The 25475-nt window shown below is 38.0% G+C and overlaps 1 protein-coding gene across 2 annotated transcripts in view; it reads left to right on the forward strand.

Annotated features, from left to right (window-relative positions):
• Nucleotides 1–25475, forward strand: part of LOC129495559 (NAD-dependent malic enzyme, mitochondrial) — a 48736-nt gene that overhangs the window by 19828 nt on the left and 3433 nt on the right. For both annotated transcript variants that reach the window (XM_055303201.1, XM_055303200.1), the window contains 11 exons: nt 118–193; nt 1306–1467; nt 1948–2051; nt 4260–4369; nt 4691–4788; nt 5083–5196; nt 7816–7930; nt 10407–10549; nt 15999–16101; nt 23334–23404; nt 24086–24184. In XM_055303201.1, the coding sequence (XP_055159176.1) occupies nt 118–193; nt 1306–1467; nt 1948–2051; nt 4260–4369; nt 4691–4788; nt 5083–5196; nt 7816–7930; nt 10407–10549; nt 15999–16101; nt 23334–23404; nt 24086–24184 (1195 nt within the window). The remainder of the gene's footprint in view (nt 1–117; nt 194–1305; nt 1468–1947; nt 2052–4259; nt 4370–4690; nt 4789–5082; nt 5197–7815; nt 7931–10406; nt 10550–15998; nt 16102–23333; nt 23405–24085; nt 24185–25475) is intronic.

Consider the following 25475-nt stretch of genomic DNA (forward strand, 5'->3'; position numbering starts at 1 on the left):
AATGATACTGTGTCTTGATGTTTTATTAAAATATCTAAATATTCCAGTTATGAACAAAAACTTAGGAGAAAACAAAAAACTGTTGTGAAATGCAAAGGTGTTTTTGTTCTGTTGCAGGGGATTATTTATTTCAATCTCAGACAGAGGTCATGTTAGATCAATTGTGGATAACTGGCCAGAAAATCATGTTAAGGTACTACTAATAGCACAACCTTCCTCTTCAAGATGTTTTTTTCCTTCTTTGTAAGTTACCTCTGAATTTACAAGATAGTTTTCATTGTTGCTGATTTATTTTGCACTTGCATACATGCGAGTTTAGTGCTCTGAGGAAATCGTGATAATAATAATTGCAAAACGGTCACCAGTACAGAGTTCGACTCGGACTGAAATGGGAGTTCACGAGGTGAACCTATCACTATCGCTACCACTGGGGTTTCTCGCCTTCTCTGTATTCCTTTTCTGTTTCTATTGATACTATTCTAGGTAGAGAAAACACATTAAAATGCCATAAAAACTTTTCCTTTTGGTGGGTAGTGAGAGGATTATGTTTTTGTTTTTTTTTTCCTAAATCTCGGATAGGTTTTAGATCCTTAAGCAAATCTAAAACTCTTAAGAGTTTCAAATGTAATAAATACAAATCTTGGTCAATCTGGCTATCTTTCACAAAGTAAAATCTAATGATTTACTTAAGATCTTTTGGTAGACTTCAGTGCTTATTACAGGCAGTAATCTTACTTGCCTTTATAACATGTCTTCCTCACCAAAATAACCTTTGATGAATAATTGTGAGTTCTAATAATCTAGAAAACAATTTGGCCAGATAATTAAACTCCTAACATCATCTTAAAACCTTGTAGATAGGTATATTTTTTTATTTTAGATCTTTTTTCTGCCCCCCACTGTTGTTAAGGTGTTTCTTGTTTGGCCTAGGTTATTACGTGGGAGCAGCATGTTCCTTTCTAACCTTGTTTTTCTCTTCTGGTTAATCTCTATCAGAAGTTTGCCTGCCTCTCCCCAGTTTAGTCTTTGTGAAGATATATAAGCTGAACCTCCAGTCAGAAGCATTCTGTTTCTAAACCAAAGACTAAGGGAAATCACATCTAGTTCATCTCTATTTTAATACCTAGATTCTAGAAATCCTAGAATTTTAAGTGTTCTTGTTTGGTTTACTTGGAAGTTAGTCCAGAAGCAATTTTTTAAAGTGACAGTGAAAATATATGAAGAGAATATTTTTTTTCAAATGCCTTTTTTCTCTAGTACCCCATTTTTGACAACTTTTAATTTATATATTTTTTTGTAATTAAGGCTGTTGTGGTGACTGATGGAGAGAGAATTCTGGGTCTCGGAGATCTGGGTGTCTATGGAATGGGAATCCCAGTAGGAAAACTTTGTTTGTATACAGCTTGTGCAGGAATACGGCCTGATAGATGCCTGCCTGTGTGTATTGATGTAGGAACGGATAATCCAGTGAGTAAAACCATTTTCCTCTTTTGATCTTCCTCCTGTATATGAAAAACAAAAGTTTTATTACACTCTTCCTTTTGAAGATAATATGAGAAAAATTTTTTGATGAAAGTTAGTCTTTGCTTAAACTATGTTTTTCTTTTTAATTTAAATATAGCACATCATGAGTTTCAAGTGTATGTTTCAGTAATTCATCAATTGTGTATAACGCCCATTGCTCATCATATCACGTGCCCTCCTGTCACCCAGCTACCCCGTCCCCAATCCCTTCTCCCCCTTCCCTTCAGCAAACCTCTGTTTCCCAAACTTTCAGTATTTATATAAATAACAGTAAATTAAGCCTGTTTAGAGTTTCTGGAAGGAAATGTAGTAAGGTTTTAAAAATTACATTGGTAACTTTTTAAATTGCAATTTTTGCTTTATAGAATATGTTTAAGCTGGTTTTATAACAAAATGATTTTATTTTTACATTTGGTCTTATAGGCACTCTTAAAAGATCCATTTTACATGGGCTTATATCAGAAAAGAGATCGATCACAACGTTATGATGACCTGATTGATGAGTTTATGAAAGCCATTACTGACAGGTATTTTTTTTAAGTTTGAGTAAATGAAGGCATCTTCAATTACTAAAAGAAAGGCACCACAGTTTTGTTTTCCTTTATCTCTTTTGAAGATGCATAGAAGGAGATTACGTTTTTGAGAGCTTGGGTCCTGTCCTGCCCGCCTTGGTGTGCTGATGCTGGCGACAGCCTGTCTTGCCCTCCTGCGTTACCTGGCCTCCTGTGGGAAGGCTGCACTCCCTGCTCCTGCCAGACCCTCGCTGTCAGTCCTTCCTCCAGCCCTTAGCACCTGGGCTCCCTTCCACCATTCCTGGGACTCTTGGGCAGCTTTCATATTTTAAATTCACTAACCATTGGTCTTCCTGTCTTTCCACCTCTGCAGCATCTGATCAGGTTTCCTCCTTCTTCATCCTTGAAATTCTCTCTTAACTACTAGAAGGCTTTCCTAACTTGATCTTTCTTCCACCTCTGTCTTTGTCATCTTCACTGGTTCTTCTTGCTCACTTTCATTAAATGAGGATGAGTCCATAGTTCTCTTCTCTTTGAGTCGTGTGAGCTCTGTGACTCCTAAACCCATGAAAACCCATCTCTAGTCCAGCCTCTCTCTGAGACCTGCATCTCCGACGTCCAGAATCCTCCATCTAGACATTATGTTGCTCCTTCATATTCATGTGCAAAACAACTTCCCTTAGCCAACTGCCCATCTTCCCTTTAGCCAGCCTCTGTTAATGGCAACAACATTCACCCTCTGGCCAAAACTTTGCTCTTGATATTATCTTTGACTCTTCCTCCTTCTCCATCAAGCCCTACGGAGTCTGTCAGTTCCCAGACCCAGATGGTACTCCCACTTAAATGCCTCAGAGATACATCTCCTCTTTTCCATCCTCACAGCCTTTCTGCAGATCCTCCTCTCTCTCTGGGGTACTTCTAAACCTGCCTTCAATTTCTCTCCTATGCATTTGATCTCCACCTTACCTCTCAGTTAATCTTATAAAAACATGCACTTCATCATGTCATTCTTTTGCTTGAAATTGCTCCATAGTTCCCTGTTGTCATAGGGTAAAGTCCCAACTCTTCATGACCTAGCCCAGCCCTACCTTTTACAATACTAGTACATAGAAGATACTGAAAAATTAATGCCTTTTCAGAGTCAAAGTTGACATCTAAAACTAAACTTTTCTTTTTTTTCACATATTCAAGAATTTAGTAAGCACTTTGTAGTGTAGCCATACAATGAAATACTTCTTTTTTTTTTTTAACTAAACTTTTCATCTTCCCAGAAATTGTCATCTCTTCCTCACGTCTTCACGTCCCTACCTTGGACAATCAAATAGTGTCTTCTTAGTCATCCATATTGTCATGGCACTTGAACAGCTTTTCCCTTACTTCCCAGGTGGTCCTCATCAAGCTCTGTTTGCTCATTCTAATGTCTCATAATTGTCCCTTTAACCTCTCGTGGCTTCTCCTTCAGATTTTCTTGTCCCCGTACCATAGGAGCCTCCTAGCTGCTTCTCCACACACTAGTATGTGCTACATATCACTGAATACAGAACAAAGTCCTCATTCCCTAGTTTTGCATTTAAGATTCTCTTATATATGGCCCCAGCCTACCTTAACCAACTTCTCTTTATCCTTTCATATAAACCCTGAAATATATAACCTGACTTTTGAAAATTCAGTGTCACCAAACTAAGCCTTTTTTTTTTCTTCCTACCTCTTTACTTTTTGTTCTTTCAGGGCCCAGGTAAAGTCTTACCTCCTTTTTAGGCCTTCCCTTACCCCAGCTTACCAAGACAATTAGTATCTTACTTTGAATCCCTGTGAAGTCCTGCAGAAATGATTTTTTAACCTCTTATATAAACTTTCCTGTGTTGCTGTTTGACTGCTAATATAATGAGAATACACATATAAATTATATGCTTTATGAGACTCAGATAAAAGTTTCTTTTTAGGAAGTTATTTCATGCTTATATGTGCTGGGCAACCTCATAGGTACTTGGAAATAGTTTGTACTGATTAATACCCCATAGGTTGACCCCATAAAATTTTCTGAATAAGTAATAGATTTCTACATCTCGACTCCAGTTTTCACAGGCTCCAGAAATTGCGAGGTGGCCTTAAATGGACTAACATGATACATTATTTTTAAATGAGATCATAAGGAGTATTAGACAGGAAAGCTGTTTAATAGTGGCATTTTCAACACAGCTATTATGGATTTGCTGTTTTTAGATATGGACAGAACACACTTATTCAGTTTGAAGACTTTGGAAATCATAATGCATTCAGGTTCTTGAGAAAATATCGAGAAAAGTATTGCACCTTCAATGATGATATTCAAGGTAAAGCAAAAAAAAAAAACCCACAGGTTTTTCATCCCTACTCTGTTTAAATTATGTTTTTAATGTGCCCATTTTTTATTTTAAAAAAATCTTTATTTTGGGGAGCGCCTGGGTGGCTCAGTTCGGTTGAGTGTCGGACTCTTGATTTCTGCTCAGGTTATGATCGCAGGGTTGTGAGATCAGGCCCCAAGTTGTCTCTGCGCTCAGCCAGGAGTTGACTTTGAGATTCTTTGCCTCTGTCCCTCCCCCATGTTGGCGTGCACTCTCTCGTTCTCTCTTCCTCAAATAAATCTTTTTTAAAAATCTTTATTTTTCTTACAGGAACAGCTGCAGTAGCTCTAGCAGGTCTTCTTGCAGCACAAAAAGTTATTGGTAAATCATTCTCAGAACACAAAATCTTATTCCTTGGAGCAGGAGAGGTAAGTGTTTGTAAGCTTTTAGAATTTAAAACCAACAGTCTGCTTTAGAGTTGGAAAAATGGGACATAATGAGCTTTTAATTTTGTTGAGATTTCTATGAATTGAAGATCTCTTTTTAAAGTAGATAATTTAAAATGTTTAGAGAGAATATCACTAAGAATCAATTTTTGTGTGATTTGTTACAGAAGAATGAACCAAATATTCCTCATGATAGACAGTCCTCATATATAAAGTAATTCAAGCATTGTATCATACCCTGGTCTTTATTTTTTAAATTTATGTTTTGTTGGACAGGCTGCTCTTGGAATTGCAAATCTCATAGTTATGGCTATGGTAGAAAACGGCCTCTCAGAAGAAGAGGCACAAAAGAAAATTTGGATGGTTGACAAGTTTGGTTTATTATTTAAGGTAAGGTATTTAAATCTCAGAGAAGCAAAAGAATGTTGTTACAATGATATTTTTGGTTTGACTTTTTAGAAATATTATCAGTTCTTAAAATATTGTATCACACTGGACTATCCAGATTGTACCAGTTGGAGACCTTCTGGTATGTTCTCAACAGAAATCCTCTAGTCTCCTTTTTGTCTTTCATAAAGACTCTTGCTTCATAGTCAAGTCATAATCTCCACGTTGGCACTGGACGTATTCTCTCTTGCTTTGTTCTCTGACCCTAACTATATCAAGCAACCATATAAATAAGATTGTACTTCACCTTTCTAAAACTGGGTTTTAATGGGACCTCAGAAGTTTCTAATTAAATTGTTAGCAGGACACCTGGCATTTGAGCAGAAATTCTTTAACCATTCAGAGATCATAAGCCCTTGTAGCAGTCTAAGAGAAATCCCTGGACCCTTTCCTGAAGCCAGTTCGTGGATAATAAAGAGCTTCCATCCCATTAATTTAGTATCCCTTGCACCTGCCTGCCTCCCTAGCACTGATTGCTATTTTTAGTAGCTTAAGAAATGCCTTGTATTTTATGCCTGTAACACATTAGGTAAACTCATTCCTGGTTGAACCTATCCAGGACACAATGTTGTTGTATTTTTGCTGTACGTAATGACATACAGCAGTGACTTGAAACATACATCTTTGGAACAGATTTATTTCAATGTACTTTGTTTCAGCTTTGAAATCTTTTTTTTTTCTTTTTAAATCTTTTTTCTTAACTAATACTAGCAACTGTTACTACAAGAAATAAAACGAAAAAGCATCGGAATAAAAAATCTTGAGCACTTAAATTATACATAATTTAAAATAGTAGTTTAAAACGTACCAACCTCGTGATAAGACTCTACAGGTATTACCTCATATAATCTTCTCAAAAATTCTGTGAAGTTTTACAAAATAAGGAAACTGAAGTTTGAAAAGGGCAGGTGACTTTTCCAGGGTCTTCAGCATGTATGTAGTGGCTGTAAGAGTGACACCCAGGCAGCCTGACCGTGAAGCTGGTCTCTTAACCATTCGGCTCTGCTGCCTCCCAAGTGCGCTGTAACCACGTATTTGCTTCTCTGTAGGATACAAGGATCATAAACCTTGTTCTTTTAGAAGGCTGTTTTTACTGGTCCACAGTTTGATGCGTCCTTTTGTGATGCTAATTTTCATAAATGTTTTCTAATTCTTTTTTTAATTTTTATTTATTTATGATAGAGAGAGGGAGAGGCAGAGACACAGGCAGAGGGAGAAGCAGGCTCCATGCACCGGGAGCCCGATGTGGGATTCGATCCTGGGTCTCCAGGATCGTGCCCCAGGCCAAAGGCAGGCGCCAAACCACTGCGCCACCCAGGGATCCCTAATTTTTTTTTTATATTTGTTACGAGTTGGGTCTAGAATGAATATATGCAGCAGGTGAGCACAGATGAGAATCCCTGTATATCTGCAAGTTGAGGGTATAGTTTTCTTTTAGGATGTGTGAATAGTTTGACCTATGGGTTTTAGGGGTCCAGTCTCTCTTGGTGACCCAAACACTACCCTCCTTTTTAAAACTGAGAATTTCCTGTTGAACCCACATACTGGAGAGTTGTGGTCCTCCTGGGGGCAAGCATAAGAAGCCACTCTTCTGAAAACCTGGATCTGTTTAGGTTATATGTCGGCCTTTTGATTAACTTTCCATCCAGCTGCTGATGGTATGCTGCTTTTCCCAGACCCTGCTAGTTCTTACCTAGGGTCATTCCGGAGTTCTGATAGAAGAATTCACCTATGCAGCAGGGTCTTCTCTTTTGCCAAAATAAGGAAGTGGATTTCTCAGCCTGGTTGGTTTTTGCATTCAATGTGTTTTTGCCTGCTTCACACTGTTGAGAAATTCCTCATTGTTCTAGTTTGTCAGTGGTATGTCTCCTGGCCTTGTAACACTACTAAGGAAATAATTTTTATAGTTTTTGGCCTGGGATTTCGAGAGGAAAGCACGTTTCTTCATTCAGCCATCTTGAACCACAATTCCGTTCCTCTCGTTTCAGAACTTTTGCTAGTACAAGACCACGATGTTCATCTGCAACTCTGAAATCCCAAAGTTGTTTTTCTTTTTAAATTGGTAATAAATCTGATTGGCTTGAACTTCCCTGGTAGCAAAGCCAGAGAGGATATTTGTAGTCTTGATCTTTCGTATGTAGCATACTAGTCCTAAGTTTTGTTAGTTTGGGGTGCCCATGTTGGTGGGACTTATAATATTGTATATATTGCCATAATATATTACTAAAACATGAAAAATTCTGAATTCCAAAATACATCTAGCCCAGATAAGGGATTGTAAGCCCTTGTGCCATTTTGGATTTAGAAGCACTTTCACAAAGTGAGTATTTGAGAGGGGCTAGAAAGTTCCTGGTTATGATGGAATTTCATTTATTTTTTTGTATCTGGATTTTGTGGATACTGCAGAGATAGAATTGGAAGATAGATGTTGAAGAGGAAAGTAAATGAGAGTGAAAAGACATTCCTATTGTAGAGACAATGTGTGATTCATAATGATGTCTTTTTGATTAATCCTCAGTAAGCATCTACTAAAAAAATACTGTATTTTTCCCAAAAATTCAGGGGCGGAAAGCTAAAATAGAGAATCATCAGGAACCATTTGCTCATTCAGCCCCAGGGATCATACCTGATACTTTTGAAGATGCAGTCAATATACTCAGGCCTTCAGCTATAATTGGTGAGTAGAGTTGTCGAAAAATCATTGTATCACTTCACTATATGTTGCCGGTCATAACTACCAGACAGTACTAAAAATCAAACGACTGATTTTATCTTGCTTTCAGCATATAGTGTGGTTTTCTGTGATAGCCTTTTGGTCATAGCGTGTAAAGTTCAATTAACAGATGTTGCCTGTGCTTTTAAGTATGGGAAGCTGTGCAGTTGATCATGCTTTGCTTTTAGAATTGGCGTGACTGCTGCACTCAAAACCTGAAAAAGACCAAGGTCACCTGACAGGCTGAACCAAGACAGTCCTATGCAGAGTCAAGGCTTTGCGTTTGCAACAAAGCAGAAAGCTTTGGTATGTTTTGAGAGTCAGGCACTGCATAGCTATGCCAAAATGGCATTGGGTTCACGGCAGAAAATGTAAAAGTCCTTTTTTTTTTTTTAAGATTAATTTATTTTAGAGACAGAAAGAGTGAGCAGGGGTAGGCGGGTGGGAAGAGTAGAGGGACAGACAAGTAGACTCCACGCTGAGCATGGAGCCTGACACAGGGATCGATCTCAGGACCCTGAGATCATGACCTGAGGTAAAACCAAGAGTTGGATGCTTCACTGACCGAGCCACCCAGATGCCCCAGAAAGTGTAAAGTCTTTAAAAGAGGAGCCCTTTCATTTCCTATATAGCTGTGAGATTTGGATCTATAATTTTTTAGTAATTATACCACTTTCTTGTAGAAGCCCTTTTGAATGTTAAATAGTAAAACAGTCACAAACAGTAAGTTTCTATGGTTATTAGCTTCTTCACTGATTAGAACTCATAATTTTTTAGAGCAAGAGGACATCTTAAAGATCATTCAATCAGTTCCTCTCAAAACTCAATACGGAAACCTAAGAATCTATCCATTGACTCTGGAGGGTCAAGGAAACAAAAATTAAAAATGTTTAATTCTTTTAGAACTTATGGACTCCTAAAAATATGTCCACACCCCTCCACATGAAGAAACACTGAATATAAATTACTTTTTAAAAAATTTATTTAAATTCAATTAATTGACATAAAACGTATTATTGGTTTCAGAGGTAGAGGTCAGTGACTCATCAGTCTTATATAACACCCAGTGCTCCTTCCATCACGTGCCCTCCTTATTGCCCATCACCCAGTTACCCCATTTCCCCACCACCCCCCCCTCCAGCAGCCCTCTTTTCATTTCTTATTGTTAAGATCTCTTATGGTTTATCTCCCTCTCTGATTTTGTCTTATTTTATTTTTTTCCTCTCTTCCCCTGTGATCCTGCATTTCAGATTCCTTTTTTACATAAGAAAATTAGGCACAGAGATGTTAAACCACTTGCCCAAGTTTTGTGACTATTTCATAAGGCCAGGAGTGACACAGAGTAAACCCTGAAACTCTCGTCTCTAGATCAGTATTTTTCTTTATTTCATACTGTTTTATAAAATGGAATTGAAAATTAATTGTTTTCACTGTTGAATACAAATGTTCTTACTAGATGAACTGGAGAAGTACTCTGCTGAGCCATTGCTTGGTCCCCAGATTCCCATCATGGCCTGAGTGTTCTTCATGCTGTGCTTCTGTAACACTGAATACTTGGCACCTGTTACACATTTTCTCTTTTTCTGTTGACTTTGTTTTTCAACTGTAAGCTGCATCGTACTCAATCTTATATCCCAGTGGCCTAATACAGTGTCTGAGATGTGATAGCGGCTTAAGAGAAGGTCATTAAATTGAATCAAGAAAGTAGATTGTTTTAGTCAAGATGACTTTTTATCCCTTCTAAATTCCTATTATTTTGTAATGAATACCAGAGTTTAACAATTTAACATTTGAGATGAAAGTTTTTATCTTTTTAAAAATCTATTTTTGTGATAAAATACACATAAAATTTGCCTTTATAACCATTTTTAAGTGTAAAATTGGGTATTGTTAAATGCATTCACATTGTTGTGCAGCTGGTGTCTGGAACTTATTTTGCAGACTTGAAGCTCCATACCCATTAAGCAAATACTTTCCCCTAGCCCTTGGCTATCACCATTCTACTTTTTGTGTTCATGAATTTGACTATTCTAGGTATCTCATGTAAGTGGAATCATAACAGTATTTGTCCTTTTGTGACTGGCTTATTTTACTTAGCATAAAGTCCTCACGGTTCATTCATGTTGTAGCAAGTTTTATCTTCTTCACCAGACAGTGATGGAGATAGTCATACTCTTTCTTTATTTCCTACAATTTACTATGTGAGATAAACAATAAATATTTAAGTGAAAACTTTTAGCGTTTTATTTTTGTTTTCAGATTCGAGATTGTGTTCCCATGGCATTTTCTCAGTGATATAAAATCTTTCTTTGTAATGGGAGTTTACCTGGGCTTTTGTTGTATTAAACCTATTCTACAATAGGTCTACCTATTCTGCTGTGGATAAGAATTATGTCACCTGTAAAAAAAAGTTGCTTTTCTCCCCCCTTATCTATCATAGGAGTTGCAGGAGCCGGCCGACTCTTCACTCCTGGTGTGATCAAAGCCATGGCTGATATCAATGAAAGACCTGTAATATTTGCATTAAGCAATCCTACAGCGATGGCTGAGTGCACCGCTGAGGAAGCGTATACACTTACAGAGGTACTAATAATTATGTGAACTCGTTCAGTCTCCTGTTTGCCCTTACTGGCCTTAGTGACACATTCTTGCATAATACTTTTCATGGTCACTCTAGAGATTACGGTGTGCACCCGTGGATCATCAATTTCTGATATAAAATTATTGCATGTGTGAATTCTGGAAAGTAATTCCCTTCTATCTCCATTTTAACACCTCCACGTCTTGTGTGCTGTTGTTGTGGATTTTAATTCTCTCTGTATCTTAAACCCCAAAGCTGTTATTGTTCTAAACACAAAATACTCACTTTGATACATTTTAATATCTTCTCTTGCCATTCTGTCCTTCCTGTGTGTCTCTGCTTTTACCTTGGATCATTTTCCTTCTACCAGAAGAATTTTCCTTGAGTGTGGATCTGATGAATTTCCCTTAATAATCTATTTGCCTTCATTTTGAAGAATATCTTTTCACTGTGCATAGAAGTAAAACTTGGTAGAGATATTATTCTATTGTTTTCTGACTTCTGTTTTCCTTTTGATACATCATTTTGTCTTGGGTTTCACTACAATGGGCATAGTTTGTGGGGTTTTTTATATTTATTCCACCTGGGACTGTAGAACTCTTTATCATGATGAAGAGTTAGAAATATCTCCTTTGTGATCTGTGTTAGAAATATCTCTGAGTTGGCTGCATTCTCTCTCTCCTCTCGTAGGACTCCAGTTATATGAATGTCAGACTTTTTTACATATGTATCTCTTCTACTACTTTCTATATATACCATCCTGTTTGCATACTGTGTGGATTTTTTTTTTTTTTTTTTTTTTTAGATTTTTATTTATTTCCTTGAAAGAGAAAGAGAGAGAGGAGGAAGTGGAGGAGAGGGAGAGGGAGAAACAGACACCACGCTGAGCACAGAGCCCAATGTGGGGCTTGATCCCTAACTCTGAGATCATGACCTGAGCTGAAATCAAGAGTCAGATACTTACCTGTCTGAGCCACCCAGGTGCCCCTGCATACTGTGTTTTAATCTGGTGATTTTCCTTGGACTTATATTCCAGTTTGCATATATTCTTTTTAGCTATGCTAATCTATTATTAGTTTCTTAATTTTATTGTATTTTTCATTTGTAGAATTTCCATTTGATTATTTTTCTAATTATTTAGTGTCATAGACTTACACTGGCATATTATAGAAATAATTCATTAAATAAAGTCTGCTTTCTTGCCCTCATGTTTCATAAAACAATTCTTTTCACTCTCTTCAGTGTTAGGGTTTGTCCTTATGAGGGCCATTGTTTTTAGTCATCATCTGACAGCTGTCAGGAACAAATTTTTACTTTCATCCAAATCATTTAGGATTTAGTTCTTTTGAACTTTTTGACACTGCCATGGGGTTATATCCCAATTACGAATATCTGCTCCTATACCATTAGGACAGTTAGATTTTTTTCCTACTGTTCTGTAGGGATTTATTTGTAATCTCCACATATAATCACTTTCTTCTGTATTATTCTTGTAAAGTGATCTTTAAGTGGTCCCAGGAAGTGATATTTAAATGCTGTTTATATTAATACCCACCAGGAATACTTGTTGGGTCATGTACTTCAGAATAGGTAACCAATCTATGATAAGTGTTTTTGTCTCCACTCTATTAAAAACGTTTTTTATTATGGAAAATTCCAAACATATACAGAAGTAAAAATAGTGTAATCAGCTCCCGTATACCAAAACAAGCTGTAGAAATTATCACCTCATCATCAATCTTGTTTCTTGTACATCTTACCCACCGTGGGTTATTTTGAAGCTGTTCTCAAGACATCACTTCATTGTATTACAGTATATTTCTCAAAAGTTAAGAGTTCTTTTAAAAATACAATCACAGTATCATCATACCTCATAATTTTAACAGTTATTTAAAAATACGTATTTCATCTTTCTGCATAGCTATGGTTCTCTGCTAAAACAGTCTGTCTTGTCGTTTAATTTCTCACATGCATGAATCATAAATAAAGTTACTGTATGATAGCAACAAATACCTCACTCTCTGGGAGTTCTTCTATTATTTGTCTTTCTCTTGGCTATGCAGTTCTTAGATTTTTGTAAGCCTAGTTTTATTTTTGTTTTTTGCTTCCTTACTGGGTGCTAGATGGTGTGGGGGAACAGTTGAGCAGTAATTTAAGGCTCTGCGTGAAGGGGCTTTCCCTTTCCCTCTGGTAGGTGTTGGTCTGGAGCAACTCACCGTAATGTAATCAGGATGCAATCCATGGGGTGCCCGCTCGAGTTCTGTGGTTTACCCCTTCTCCCAGCGTGTAACCCTTTTGGGCATGAATCAAAAGTTCTGAGGGTATTTATTAGCACACATCATCCCTAGCAGCCCCTGAACTTTACTTTTCTCTCTGTCATTGTGCGACTCCTGAGAGCTTTGTTGTGCAGGCTCTCAGCATGTGAGATACGGGCTCACATATCTTGTTTTCCTCTTCTTCTGCATCTTGAATATCTCCCACACCCACGCTCTCACTATCTTCCTAGGACTACTGCTTCCTTAACAGATATTCTTCATGCATTTTATCCAGTTTTTCTCATTGTTATCAGAGGGAGAACTGGTGTGAAACAGCCTAGATTATGGCCAAAGCAGAACCTTCTCATAACTTTCCATACTTAGTATCCATGCTCCTTATGTCTTTAGCATTCTTTTCTCATCACTGCCAAAAAATTTGATACATACATTCTCTCCAAATTCCTTTCATTTCATATTGCCACTCAGTTTAGTCAAAATAAATCCTCCTAAATTGGTTTCCAGTGGTTATGGTTATAGTAATCATTGAAACTTCTAATAGTTATTGAAATCTTTCTCTTTGAAATCAAGCATCTAGATATCAAATAAATAAATAAAAATCAGTTTCTATTTACTACACTGTCTTACCTTTTTACCAAAGTATGGTATCCTGTTTACTAGTGTTTCCTACTTAAAATTAGTGGTATTGCCCCCCAAATTAAATCTTAGTCTTATACAATGACTATTTGATAGATATACTCAGTGTATCAGTGAGCTTTGGCAGTTTAGAAATCTAAAACTTAAATGTTTTGGGCAGTTGTTGTATATTACTGGAAGGCTGCCCAAACATCTAAGAATTGTATTTTGTGAATAAATACTGTTGTAATTAGATGTACGTTTTTGGAATGAATAAAAATCCTCCAAGGAGACTCATTTGATATATTGTATTCCATCAATTCTAAGATGCAGATTTTTTCTCGATATTGTATTATCTCCTAAAAAGGATAAAAAAATCATTGTCATAGATCAACTTTACATAAATTCCTTCTTAGTGTTACATAAAATAATGACATAAATTATGTATTTGCAGTCACCTCTTAAATTTTTAGCGTCCTTCTGTTTTCAATAGAGAGACGTCTTGGTGTTACTCTAACACCCTCTGCTGCTTAGTGAAAAAAATACTTTTTTTTAATTCTTGAACTTCAGAATTAGAACACTTGGTTATCATTAAGATCTAGCCACATTTAAACAGTAGGCTGATTATGAAAGAAAAAATAATAACCTGAAGAACTGCTGTAGAATCTTGCCATTCTAGAGAAGATGTCCAAGATCTTTCTAAATTTCCAATTTACTGATATCATGAGAATGTAACATTTTTCCTATAAAAAGCTTATATTGTATAAACCACTTTATAAAGCTATTAAAATTAGTGGTATCACAAAAATCATCTGTTAATATGCGCATTATCATTGTAACATATGGCATTAGCCATGAGCTGACTTTAATCTTCAAAGAAACACAGTTTCATCACAAGTAGAGCTATACTTGGAACAGAGAGAGAATAAGCATAGCTATCTGGAGAAAATGATAAATCTGCCTGACATTGTAGCTTCAGGATAGCCACCTGGGCTCACCACTAGCATAGTTGGACAGGTTCTACACTTTGTGTCATTTTGAAACTGTAAGTATGTCTTGTAAAAGTAATAATTAATATACATCGTAGACCTCAGATGGTCCAAAGTGTCAAATTCTTGGTTAAATCCACTAATGCCAACGGTCTGGTCTACTTCAAAGAATAATCAACCTTGGTATAATATACGTTTTTAGATCTAGAGAGAAGAAGACAAAAGCATTGTCTTAGCACTTACTATTCTGTGTTTAGATTTTTTTTTTAATTTATTTATGATAGTCACACAGGGAGAGAGAGAGAGAGAGAGAAGCAGAGACACAGGCAGAGGGAGAAGCAGGCTCCATGCACTGGGAGCCTGACGTGGGATTCGATCCCGGGTCTCCAGGATTGCGCCCTGGGCCAAAGGCAGGCGCCAAACCGCTGCGCCACCCAGGGATCCCTATTCTGTGTTTAGAATATTCCCAATGTTCAGTTGCCATGTCAGTTTGTCCATCCTACTGGGTGGAGATAGTTCAGTTTTCTATAAATCATCTCTTACTTAATCCAGATATTCAAATATGACTTACTTTTGGGGCGCCTGGGTGGCTCAGTTAGTCAAGCGACTAACTCTTGATTTTGGCTCAGGTTATGACCTCGGGGTCGTGGGACGGAACCCTGAGATGGGCTCTGTGCTTAGAGCACAGTCCACCTGGAACATACTCTCCCTTTCCCTCTGCCCCTCCCCTGTGCACAGAGAAGCTTTCTCTCAAATAAATAAATAATCTTCAAAAAATAGAAATAAAAAATATGACTTACTCTAGTCATACTTTAGCATAATAGACCATGGTCTTCGGAATAATAAAAAAAAAATCTGGATTCAAGTTTAACTGCTACAATTGTAATGTGTGAATTTTACAAAGTATTTGGAAATCTAAGAGGTAGTTTTCTGAGATTCTTTTTTTTTTTAATATTTTATTTATTTATTCATGAGAGACACACAGAGAGGCAGAGACACAGGCAGAGGGAGAAGCAGGCTCCATGCAGGGAGCCCGACGTGGGACTCGATCCCGGGTCTCCAGGATCACGCCCTGGGCTGAAGGCAGGCGCTAAACTGCTGAGCCACCCAGGGATCCCCTTTTTTTTTTTATGTCTGTGAAATGAAGATGATAATCGCATAAGGCTTTTTATGCACGCTAAACTGAGCTAACACAGAGTACCTGGTACGGAGCCAAAAATAGCAGATGAACAGTCAGTGTCCAGTCTAATTGTTGATGTGCTCCCCTTCATTCACACATGATTTATATTATTTGGGATGATATCTGTTGGTCCATTTATACTTTAAACTTTTCAAGGAAATAGAAATGTCAGGGTTTTTTGGTTTATTAATAGATAGTTTTCAACTTTATGTGAATGTATGCTATGCATAAAAGTTCATTATGATAAGAATTTTAATGGAAAGATTAAGTTATGTAGTAAGTTTTGCCTATTGACAAGTAATCTATTGGTCTGTTTTAGTACAGGATTTAATTTTGTTTGGATTCACGTTAAGTCCACGTAGTTACAAATTAAGAGTATTTCATTTCTTAACAGGGAAGATGTTTGTTTGCCAGTGGCAGTCCATTTGAGCCAGTGAAACTCAGTGATGGGCAGCTCTTTACACCAGGCCAAGGAAACAATGTGTATATTTTTCCAGGTAAATGCCAGTATTACTTATGTTAAAAATTAATGGTTAATTATGTTAAAATACTTCACGAAATCATCAGGGAAACATAAGTCACAACTACAATGAGAATAATCCCTTACAGCTATCAGAACGGCTAAAATCAACAACACAAGAAACAGCAGGTGTTGGAGAGGATGTGGAGAAAGGGGAGCCCTCTCGCACTGCGGTGGGCGGGTGGGGATGCAAACTGGTGCAGCCACTTTGGACACAGCATGGAGGTTCCTCAAAAGGTTAAAAATAGGGCTAACCCTGTGATACAGCAATTGCGCTACTCGGTATTTACCCAAGGAATGCAAAATACTAATTCAAAGGGATACATGCTCCTGGTGTTCACAGCAGCATTGCCTACAGTAGCCAAGCTATGGAAACAGCCCAGTGTCCCCTGGGTACCTTCTTATTGTACTTCTCAGCTATAAATACTGTCGGTTGTTTGCTTTGCGTGTTTCTGACAGTTTAGTTTACTACCATCACGACTGATACACTTATCCTCCCTTACCTTGATTCCGGCTAAAGACCATGTATGTGCACTTCCCACTGTTAAATATAGTAGTGAACACCTACCTCCTAATACCTTGCTTCCTCTACCTCTCAGTTTGTCTTACTATTTTTAGTTTTCCTAGTAGTTTATTTTTATATAACATATCTAAAAAGCTTTCAGTAGCAACTAATGACAGTTTTTATTAGCTTCCTACTGTTGAAAGTCTCGTATTTAGGTTTCTTATCTGCTCTTAATTCCATCCCTCAATTTTGGCTAATTAACATTTCTACATTGCACAGAGGGTTTTTAGACATGTACATTGTGTTGTTATTTTCTGTGCTTTGTCTACAGATTGATTCTCAAGTTACATTATTATATATTATTTACGTCTAAACAAGAGTATAATTTTATAAATATAGTAGAATATGTAGTTCTAGATTACAAAATTTTTGAAACTCAAAGTAAAAATCTTTCAAGTATCAGGTATAGTGACTCTTTAATTTCCTGCTGACTTTCCTCACTTCTGGGTCCTACCCCACAGCAGACTTTTTTTTTTTTTTTTTTTTTTTAAGATTTGTCTATTTATGAGAGAGAGAGAGCAAGAGCAAGTGCGGGGAGGGGCCGAGGGAGCGAATCCCAAGCCGACTCCCTGCTGCGTGGGGACCCTGCTGCTCCCTCTCACAACCCAAGGTCATGACTTGAACCGGAACCTCAGGGCTTCCCTGACTGAGCCCCGCAGGCGCCCCCCTCAGCAGACTGACTCTCGTGTCCCAACTGCCGTTGTCTCTCTCACGTGCTATTTCTGTCCCGGTGCTATTCCTCTCTGTCTTGGTCTCATTTTTCCGAAGTACATCTTTTGAATAAATGTTTTTATTAAGCATGGAAGAAAACTTTCTGAATTTTTACTTATCTTAAAAATGTCTTTATTTTGTCTTCTCCTCACATGGTAGTTTGGTTAGGTAGACATGTGTACCTGGAAAGCCCATTCCCTCAGATCTTTGAATATATTTCTCCATTTTATGTTGCTGTAAGAAATCTGATGTCATTGAGATTCTCATTTCTTTATACGTACTAGCTTTTTCTCCCTAAAAATACTTAAAATTTTCTCTTTATCTTCAGAGTTCTGAAAGGTTACTAGGATGCATCCAGATTTGGGCTTATTTTCATTTATTATGCATATCCATGTAGGGCCAGTTCACTATATTTTCTTTTCCAAGGGATTTTTTAAATTCTTTTTTCTTTCTCATTTCTTTCCTTCCATTATTTCTTTTATTTCTCTTATGGAACTTGTGTTAGACCATGATCAAATACCTCTATTGTAGGGATCCCTGGGTGGCACAGCGGTTTGGCGCCTGCCTTTGGCCCAGGGCGCGATCCTGGAGACCCGGGATCGAATCCCACGTCAGGCTCCCGGTGCATGGAGCCTGCTTCTCCCTCTGCCTGTGTCTCTGCCTCTCTCTCTCTCTCTCTCTGTGACTATCATAAATAAATAAAAAATAAATAAAAAAAAAATACCTCTATTGTAAATTTTATTTCACGTTTCCGTGTCTACCTTTTTAATTCTGTAACATGAAGGAGCTCTATGGCATTCACTCATTCATTCATCTGTTCTGGTTTTCAGCACTCTTATTGCTCATTTCAAAAGTCTTTTCGTATAGGGCATCTGGCTGACTCAGTCCATAGAACATGTAACTCTTGATCTCAGGGTCATGAGTTCAAGCCCCATGTTGGGCGTGGAGCCTACTTAAAACTGAAAATTTAAAACAACAAAAAAAGTATTTTTTTATTATAAAAATTTCAAACACAAAAGCAGAGACAAGAATGAAATCTCATGTTCAAGTCACCCACATTTCAGCAGTTACCAACATGTAACTATATTTTCTTACCCATTCTTTCCTCACTGGGTTATTTTAAAGCAAATCAGAGACATCATATAATTCCATTTGTAACTACTGCAGTATGTATCTCTGAACAAGTAATTTTTAAAATTAAACATAACTATAATACCGGTGTCATACATATGAAATTAACATTTGCTTAATATCCCATATCATTAGTTCAGTAGGTTCAAATATTTTTTATTCCCAATACCTTTATCTTATCCTAAAATCACTTTTTTTTATAGCCACTTTCATTTTTTTTTTTTAAGACTTCAGGATCCTTTTGAATTTCTTCTGAGAGCTAAGATTCTTTTAAATATTTCTTCCTTTGTGCTGTTCATTTTCTATAAATTTCTGGTGATCCTGGAACACCCAGGTGGCTTAGCAGTTTGGTGCCTGCCCTCGGGCTCAGGGCATGATCCTGGGGTCCTGGGATCAAGTCCCACGTCGGGCTCCCTGCACGGAGCCTGCTTCTCCCTCTGCCTGTGTCTCTGCCTCTCTGTGTGTCTCTCGTGAATAAATATATAATTTAAAAAAAGATTTTTCTGGTGATCCTTAGTTCATTCATTTTAATGAAAAACTTTGTTGAGTAAAATAGGGAATCGACCTGAATTTCCTTTGTCTTTCTCCTTGTGGGCTTCTCCCTGATGAGTTGACTGTAGGTGCTAAGATTTCATGTCTTTTATGGTAGATTTTTAGTGGATGTAGGCTAGCATCAAGCAAGCATGCTATTACTGTTGTCAAAGTAAAGAAGAAAAAAATAAATTTATTATAATAATAAAAAAAAAGTAAAGAAGACTTTTAGCCTGTGAATATCCCAGTGCTTTTGTTACGAATTTTTCTCCCCGTAGCTATTTTATGTCTAGAATTCTACGCTGCTCATCTCTTGAGACCTACTGTCCATTATAGAAACTTTCCCATCACCAGTGATCTCTTTATAGAACTTGACAATGTTCAAAATCAATCTGTTCTACCCAGCAGTATTTCTGTGGCAGAAAGGCATAAGAGCAAAGAAACGAATACCTATCCGCTGAATTTAACAATGTCATTTTCTGTGTCTTACTTGACTAATAAGGAATTTGGCAATTGATGATTTTTATACAATACTACAAAGTCCTAAGTTTACTGTTAACCATTATCAGCACCATTATCTATAAATATGGATACACAAATGATTTGATGTAGAGGTAAAAGTGGACTGGAAAGCAGGAGGCCAAAAGTTTGTTTATAAAAAAATGTAAGGCTCCAATGATGTTTGAATTACTTGGTCCAGCAATTATAACTGGATAAAATAACAACAAAAATCAGACCTTGAAAGGGCCAAAGGCTAAAAAGATACTGACTAATGAAATACTCAAGAGTTCTGGATCAAGGTTGGGGAGAGAACTAGAGCTCAGAAAACCAGCATGTGAAGTTTTGCACTGGAGGCGTTCTCTCGTCGGCAAGGAGTGGCCGCACAGCAAAGCGGTGCTTTTCATGGAGGGAGGGCAAGCATTAGAGTCTGGCATCTGTCAGGAATGGGGTTCTAGTGAACCACTGATGGGACTGAAGTGCTAAAGGCTGTACCTTGGAATATGGGTATAGTTTGCACTATCACATGGTGACCTGGAAAGCCTCAGATCTTTGTCTTGACCTACCAGCATCCACAGGGCCGGGCCAGAAGCAAACAGAAATGAAATCTTCTGTGGCACAAGGTAACACTATCCTTGTCTTGAAGTTACTTTCACAAATTTTAAAATACACCCCCAGTTAAAAAATAAAAGATAAAGATGCGCATAAAAGACAAGACAGTGCCAGAAACAACAAGAAAACTCTGGAATTCTGGATATAAAACAGGTATTATGAAATCAGTATGCCTATTGTGTTTATGGAGATAAAATCGAAGCTTGAAAAATTCAACCAAGTAACACTAAGTTCTAGAATTGAAAAACTAAAATAAATTCAAGAACTCAGTGAATGAGGCCCAGTGCAGATTAGACTGAAGAGAATGAAACTATAAGATAGGTCAGAAGAAATGATCCAGAGACCAAAGCAAGAGAAAAATATAGGAAAGCAGATATATACCTTTAATTGATACACTGTGTGTAGTCCCAGAAGATAGCATAAGAATGAAGCAGAGGCAGTATTTGTATGCTTCGTGGCTGAGAATTTCTTAGAACCTGATGATGACGTCAGTACACAATATCCAGAAGCTCAGTAAAACCCATGTGGGATAAATAAAAGAAGGCCGCATCGAGGAACATCGTTGTGAGACTCTAGCAAATAACAACAAAGAGAAAACTATGAATGCAGCCAGAGCAAAAAGATTTCCTTGAAAGGATCAAGTACAATAACTTATAAGTAGAGTGAAACTGTTACGAGGGTGGTGGAGGCATTGTCTGGTGGAAGGGCAAATTAGAGATTGCATGGAATTTTCATAAGGGTGCTTGTTATAAATTTTAGGATAACCACTGGAAGACCAGAAAAAACTTCCTAACTATGGTGAGAGAATGTTAGGGGAAGAAAGGAAATGATAAAAAAAAAAAAAAAAAAATCCAAAAGTCAAGAATGGAGAGGAAAAGAAAGAACATGGAAGAGACAAGACAAACCTAAGACCATAGATTTTGCTCCAAACATTTAAGCAACTATATAAACTGTAGATGGAACAGATGCTCTACTTTCTGACATACATATATTATCTAGAGGCTAGATTAAAATAAGGAATCTATTACCCGATTTTCTTCTTGTCCATGATTAACTGGATAACTGTATTGCCTCGCTCTGGCTAAGGATTGAATAGTGCAAAACTGAGAATTTCTAGACCAGAAGACGCTGGACACAGTTGAGGAAGGAGATGCCAGAAAGGAGGGTGATTAAAAGCCAAATCACCACAGTGATGCTCAGGTGGGCAAGCCCTATCCTCGTGGTCATGGCTACCAGTGATCCTTCCAGTTCCTAACCCTTACATATGAGAAACACTTAAAAATTACTGGTCAACTAAGGAAAGTCTCCTAACATGAACAATTTATTTCACAAAAGAGATGAAAATAGACAAGGAGTAAAAAGCTGCTTAGAAAGAAGCAGGGATTAGGTGGGGAGAAGGAAAGTTTAAAAACTATCAATATCCACATGAAGACAAAAATTTTGTTTAAAAAATTAGAGAACAAAAATGAGCTCTTGAAAATAAAAAGTTTGAGAACAGAAGGATTATTTTTTTAAAAGCTGAAGAAGTCACCTAGAAATCGAGCAAAGAATGAGGGCTGTAAAGCAGAAGAAAATGAGAGGGCTGGTCCAGGAAGTACAGTATCCGAAAACAGTCTTATAGAGCGAGAGAACAGATGAGTGGAGGAAAGAAAATGACAAGTGATTTCGTGAACCTTTACCCACACTGAAGGACCCAGGTTCCCGGGTAGGAAGGGCCTCCCCCCCGAGTGCCAGACACGGTGTGGAAAAGTCCTGCACCTCAAGGCACATGACTGGGAAACTGCGGAACATTCAGGAAGCATCCTGATACCTCCAGAGGTGCAGCAAGAGGATAATCACCAGGAAGGGTCTAGAATCCAGCTGGCACTGATTGCTCACCAACAACACTGGCGGCCAGAAGGTTTTGGAGGAGCGCCTCACGGCTCTAAAGGGAAATTATTTCCAAGCTAGAACTCTAAACCCAAACAAATGATCAAATAGGTAGAAAGTAATTTAAAAAAAAAAAAAAAAGGCAGTGGGGCGGGGGGGGAGGAGTGCCGAGGAACATCCTCAGAAAACTGCAGGAAAACATGTCCTGTCCCAAATGGGGACTAACCAAACACTGGGAGGAAGTGGGATCTAGAAGTGAACTCCGAAGAAACCCAGGCAAGCTGCCTAAAGGGGAGAGACTGTCCAGGATGACCGCTCCGACCTGGGACGGTCTGGGACGGTCTGGGATGGAGAGCGGCCACCACGGAGCGGCGTGGAGGTCTCTTCTGGAGGATGAAGGAGGCGCGTGCGGGATGTGCCGGAGATGCTGGATGAGCCGGCGTGAGATAATTTCAAGTGCTGAAAAACTAAAATAAGGAGATCAGGGAAACCCAAGTCACACAGAAGAGAAGAGATGCCCGCGACCCGGTGTTGGCAACGGCCGCGCTCCGAGTAGCCTTCGGAGGAAGCTGGGTGGCGGTGCTCTGTGTAGACAAGGGGGGAGGTCTGGGGGGAGGCGGGAAGCGTGGACCAGAGCCACGCACTTCCTCCTGCAGGAAGGAGCCGCTTGCTTCTGAGACTGGGAAGTCAGTCTGGAGAACCGTGTGCAAGATGTTCCACCGTAGGAGAGAGGAACACAAAAATGAGCAAGACTGGAAGGATTAGGGGTGGGCCGGGAGTTGATGTTTCTTGTAACAAGTATTGATGAAGTGTATGCACTTGTAATTTTGCTAATTATAAAAACTAAATTGAGAAAAGCCATTTGATATCTCTGTCTAGCAGATAAGTGTCATAGCAGTTAAAGATATGTTGTTGGGATCCCTGGGTGGTGCAGTGGTTTAGCGCCTGCCTTTGGCCCAGGGCGCGATCCTGGAGACCCGGGATCGAATCCCATGTCGGGCTCCTGGTGCATGGAGCCTGCTTCTCCCTCTGCCCGTGTCTCTGCCTCTCCCTCTCTCTCTCTCTCATAAATAAATTTAAAAAAAAATTTAAAAAAAGATATGTTGTTATTTGATTTTAACAAAGTAAATTGTTTGATTTTAACTCCGATTTCTGTTGTGTCTTGGCTGCTTGGGTGAGGGGAGCTGTCGGGGTAGTGGTTCCTATTAACTGGCTGTAAGTCTGGGTATTTATTTGGTTCCTTTCACAATTTGGAAAAAAAGACCTCACTAAACATTTAAAATGTTTTCTAGGCGTGGCTTTAGCTGTTATTCTCTGTAACACCCGGCATATTAGTGACCATGTTTTCCTAGAAGCTGCAAAGGTAAGTGTTTTAAATCTTTTTCGACTCTTTTATAAAGGATGGATTATAAAGATGAGTGGATCTTAGTTAAAAGCACAGAGAGAAAATGGATTAGATCTGCCTTATGAATGGAAAGGAAGCTATTCATCTCTTGCTTTTCTGATTTGACCGTCTACTTTTGCATAAGATTAATTTTTTATCATGATTTTTCAAATTTTGAATGTAAGCTATGAATCCTTTCATATGTATAACACCTACCATACCTGTTATATATGTGTCTGAAGGTAACATATCGTGACAGCATAGACCAAAGGTGACACCTTCATTTTTTTAATGGACACAAACTGGTTTATTTGCAGTGTACTGGCCTATTGCAGTGCAGGACTACAGTGTGAGTTTTGAAGAACTCACATTTTTTAATAACAGATTTTAATGTCTATTTTCATAGTAGCTGATGTAATTATTCCAAACTTTGTATGTATTAAGTATAATATGTCAATAAACTTTTCAATCTAGTTGTTTATTATTTAGCAGTGAACAGTTTTAATTTCTGCAGCGCTTTAAGTATATATATTTCTGCTAAAAATAAGAATTATGTTACTCGTATTATTTTCTGCTCCCCAAACCACTTTTCCATCTTATTCCGTCCTTATTCTGTGCTATTTAGACAAAGTAAAAATAAAATGCTGTTTTTCTCTTCAGGCACTGGCAAATCAATTGACAGATAAAGAGCTAGCTCAAGGGAGACTTTACCCACCACTTGCTGATATTCAGGAAGTTTCTATTAACATTGCTATTAAAGTGAGTATAATTTATACCTGTTCACAAAGATTTTAATGTTTTCTTAAGCAAGTAGCATAAGTTTGCTAGAGAAAAGTTTGAAACATTTCAAGGGTACAAAGAAGAAATTTTAGATCACTCATTTTCTAAATACCAGAATATAATCCACATTATTTTTTTTAAAGATCTATTTATTTGAGAGCGAGAGAGAGTGGGAGGTGGGGCAGAGGGCAAGGGAGACAGAATCCTCAAGCCCGTGCGTCACGGAGCGTGGAGTCTGACGCGGGCTCCATCTCAGGACCCCAAGGTTATGACCTGAGCCAAAGTCACGAGTCGGGCGCTTAACCAACTGAGCCACCCAGGTGCCCCATAACCCACATTATTATTTGGGATTTGTTGCCTTCTAGTCCTTTTCCTTCCGCAACGCATGCATACGTCTGCAGCACCTGCAGCCACCGGTGCCTCTTTAGGATGGTTTCTCCCTGCTCTTTCTCCACTGAGTACACTGTAAGCCTTTCCCCGGGTAAATCAAAAGGAGTTCTCCCGTATGATCATTAATGCTGCGTAATCTTCTCTTTGTTAGGCATCATAATTCGTTTAACCATTTCTGTATTTTTGGACTTTAAGCATCTTTTGTTGTTAGAAATAATATTGTAGTGAACATCCTTATTTAAGTCTTTGTGTACATTTATGATTGTTTTTTCTTAAGATAAATGTCTAATCAAAAGAACAAAACGTATTAACGTGCCGAGGCTTCCGATACAGATTACCATCATATTTCTTCCGGAAAAAAGTATCAATTTATATTGCAGTATCAGTGATGCCGATACTGAGCGTTATTGTTTAAATCTTACATATTTAGTGAGTGGAGGATTAGGTCTTCATTTTTATCTAAAGCATTTATTAGTGAGATTGAGTTTTTTGCTTAATTAAACAATTATAAAAAATAAAATAGGGCACCCAGGTGGCTCATTCAGTTGGGTGTCTGCCTTTGGGTCAGGTCATGATCTCAGGGTCCTGGGATCAAGCCCCGCATCAGTCTCCCTGCTCAGTGGAGAATCAGCTTCTCCCCCGCTCTGCCTCCCGCCCCCTCGTGTTTTTCTCTCTCTCTCTCACCAATAAATAAGTCTTTTTTAAAAATCAAATTAAAAAAATAATCATATTCTGTGAACTGCCTGTTCATGACCTTTGCTTGTTTTTATATTGGTTGTTTTCTTTCTAATGTTGGCTTTAAAAGGCCCTTTATATATTGAGCATCATAGCGATTTCTCTGTTTGCTGTGGTGCAGGTGTTTACCCATTTGCCATTTATT

This window comes from Nyctereutes procyonoides, unplaced genomic scaffold (genome assembly GCF_905146905.1).
Source record: "Nyctereutes procyonoides isolate TBG_1078 unplaced genomic scaffold, NYPRO_anot_genome, whole genome shotgun sequence".
In the NCBI taxonomy this organism is placed as follows: Eukaryota; Metazoa; Chordata; class Mammalia; order Carnivora; family Canidae; genus Nyctereutes; species Nyctereutes procyonoides.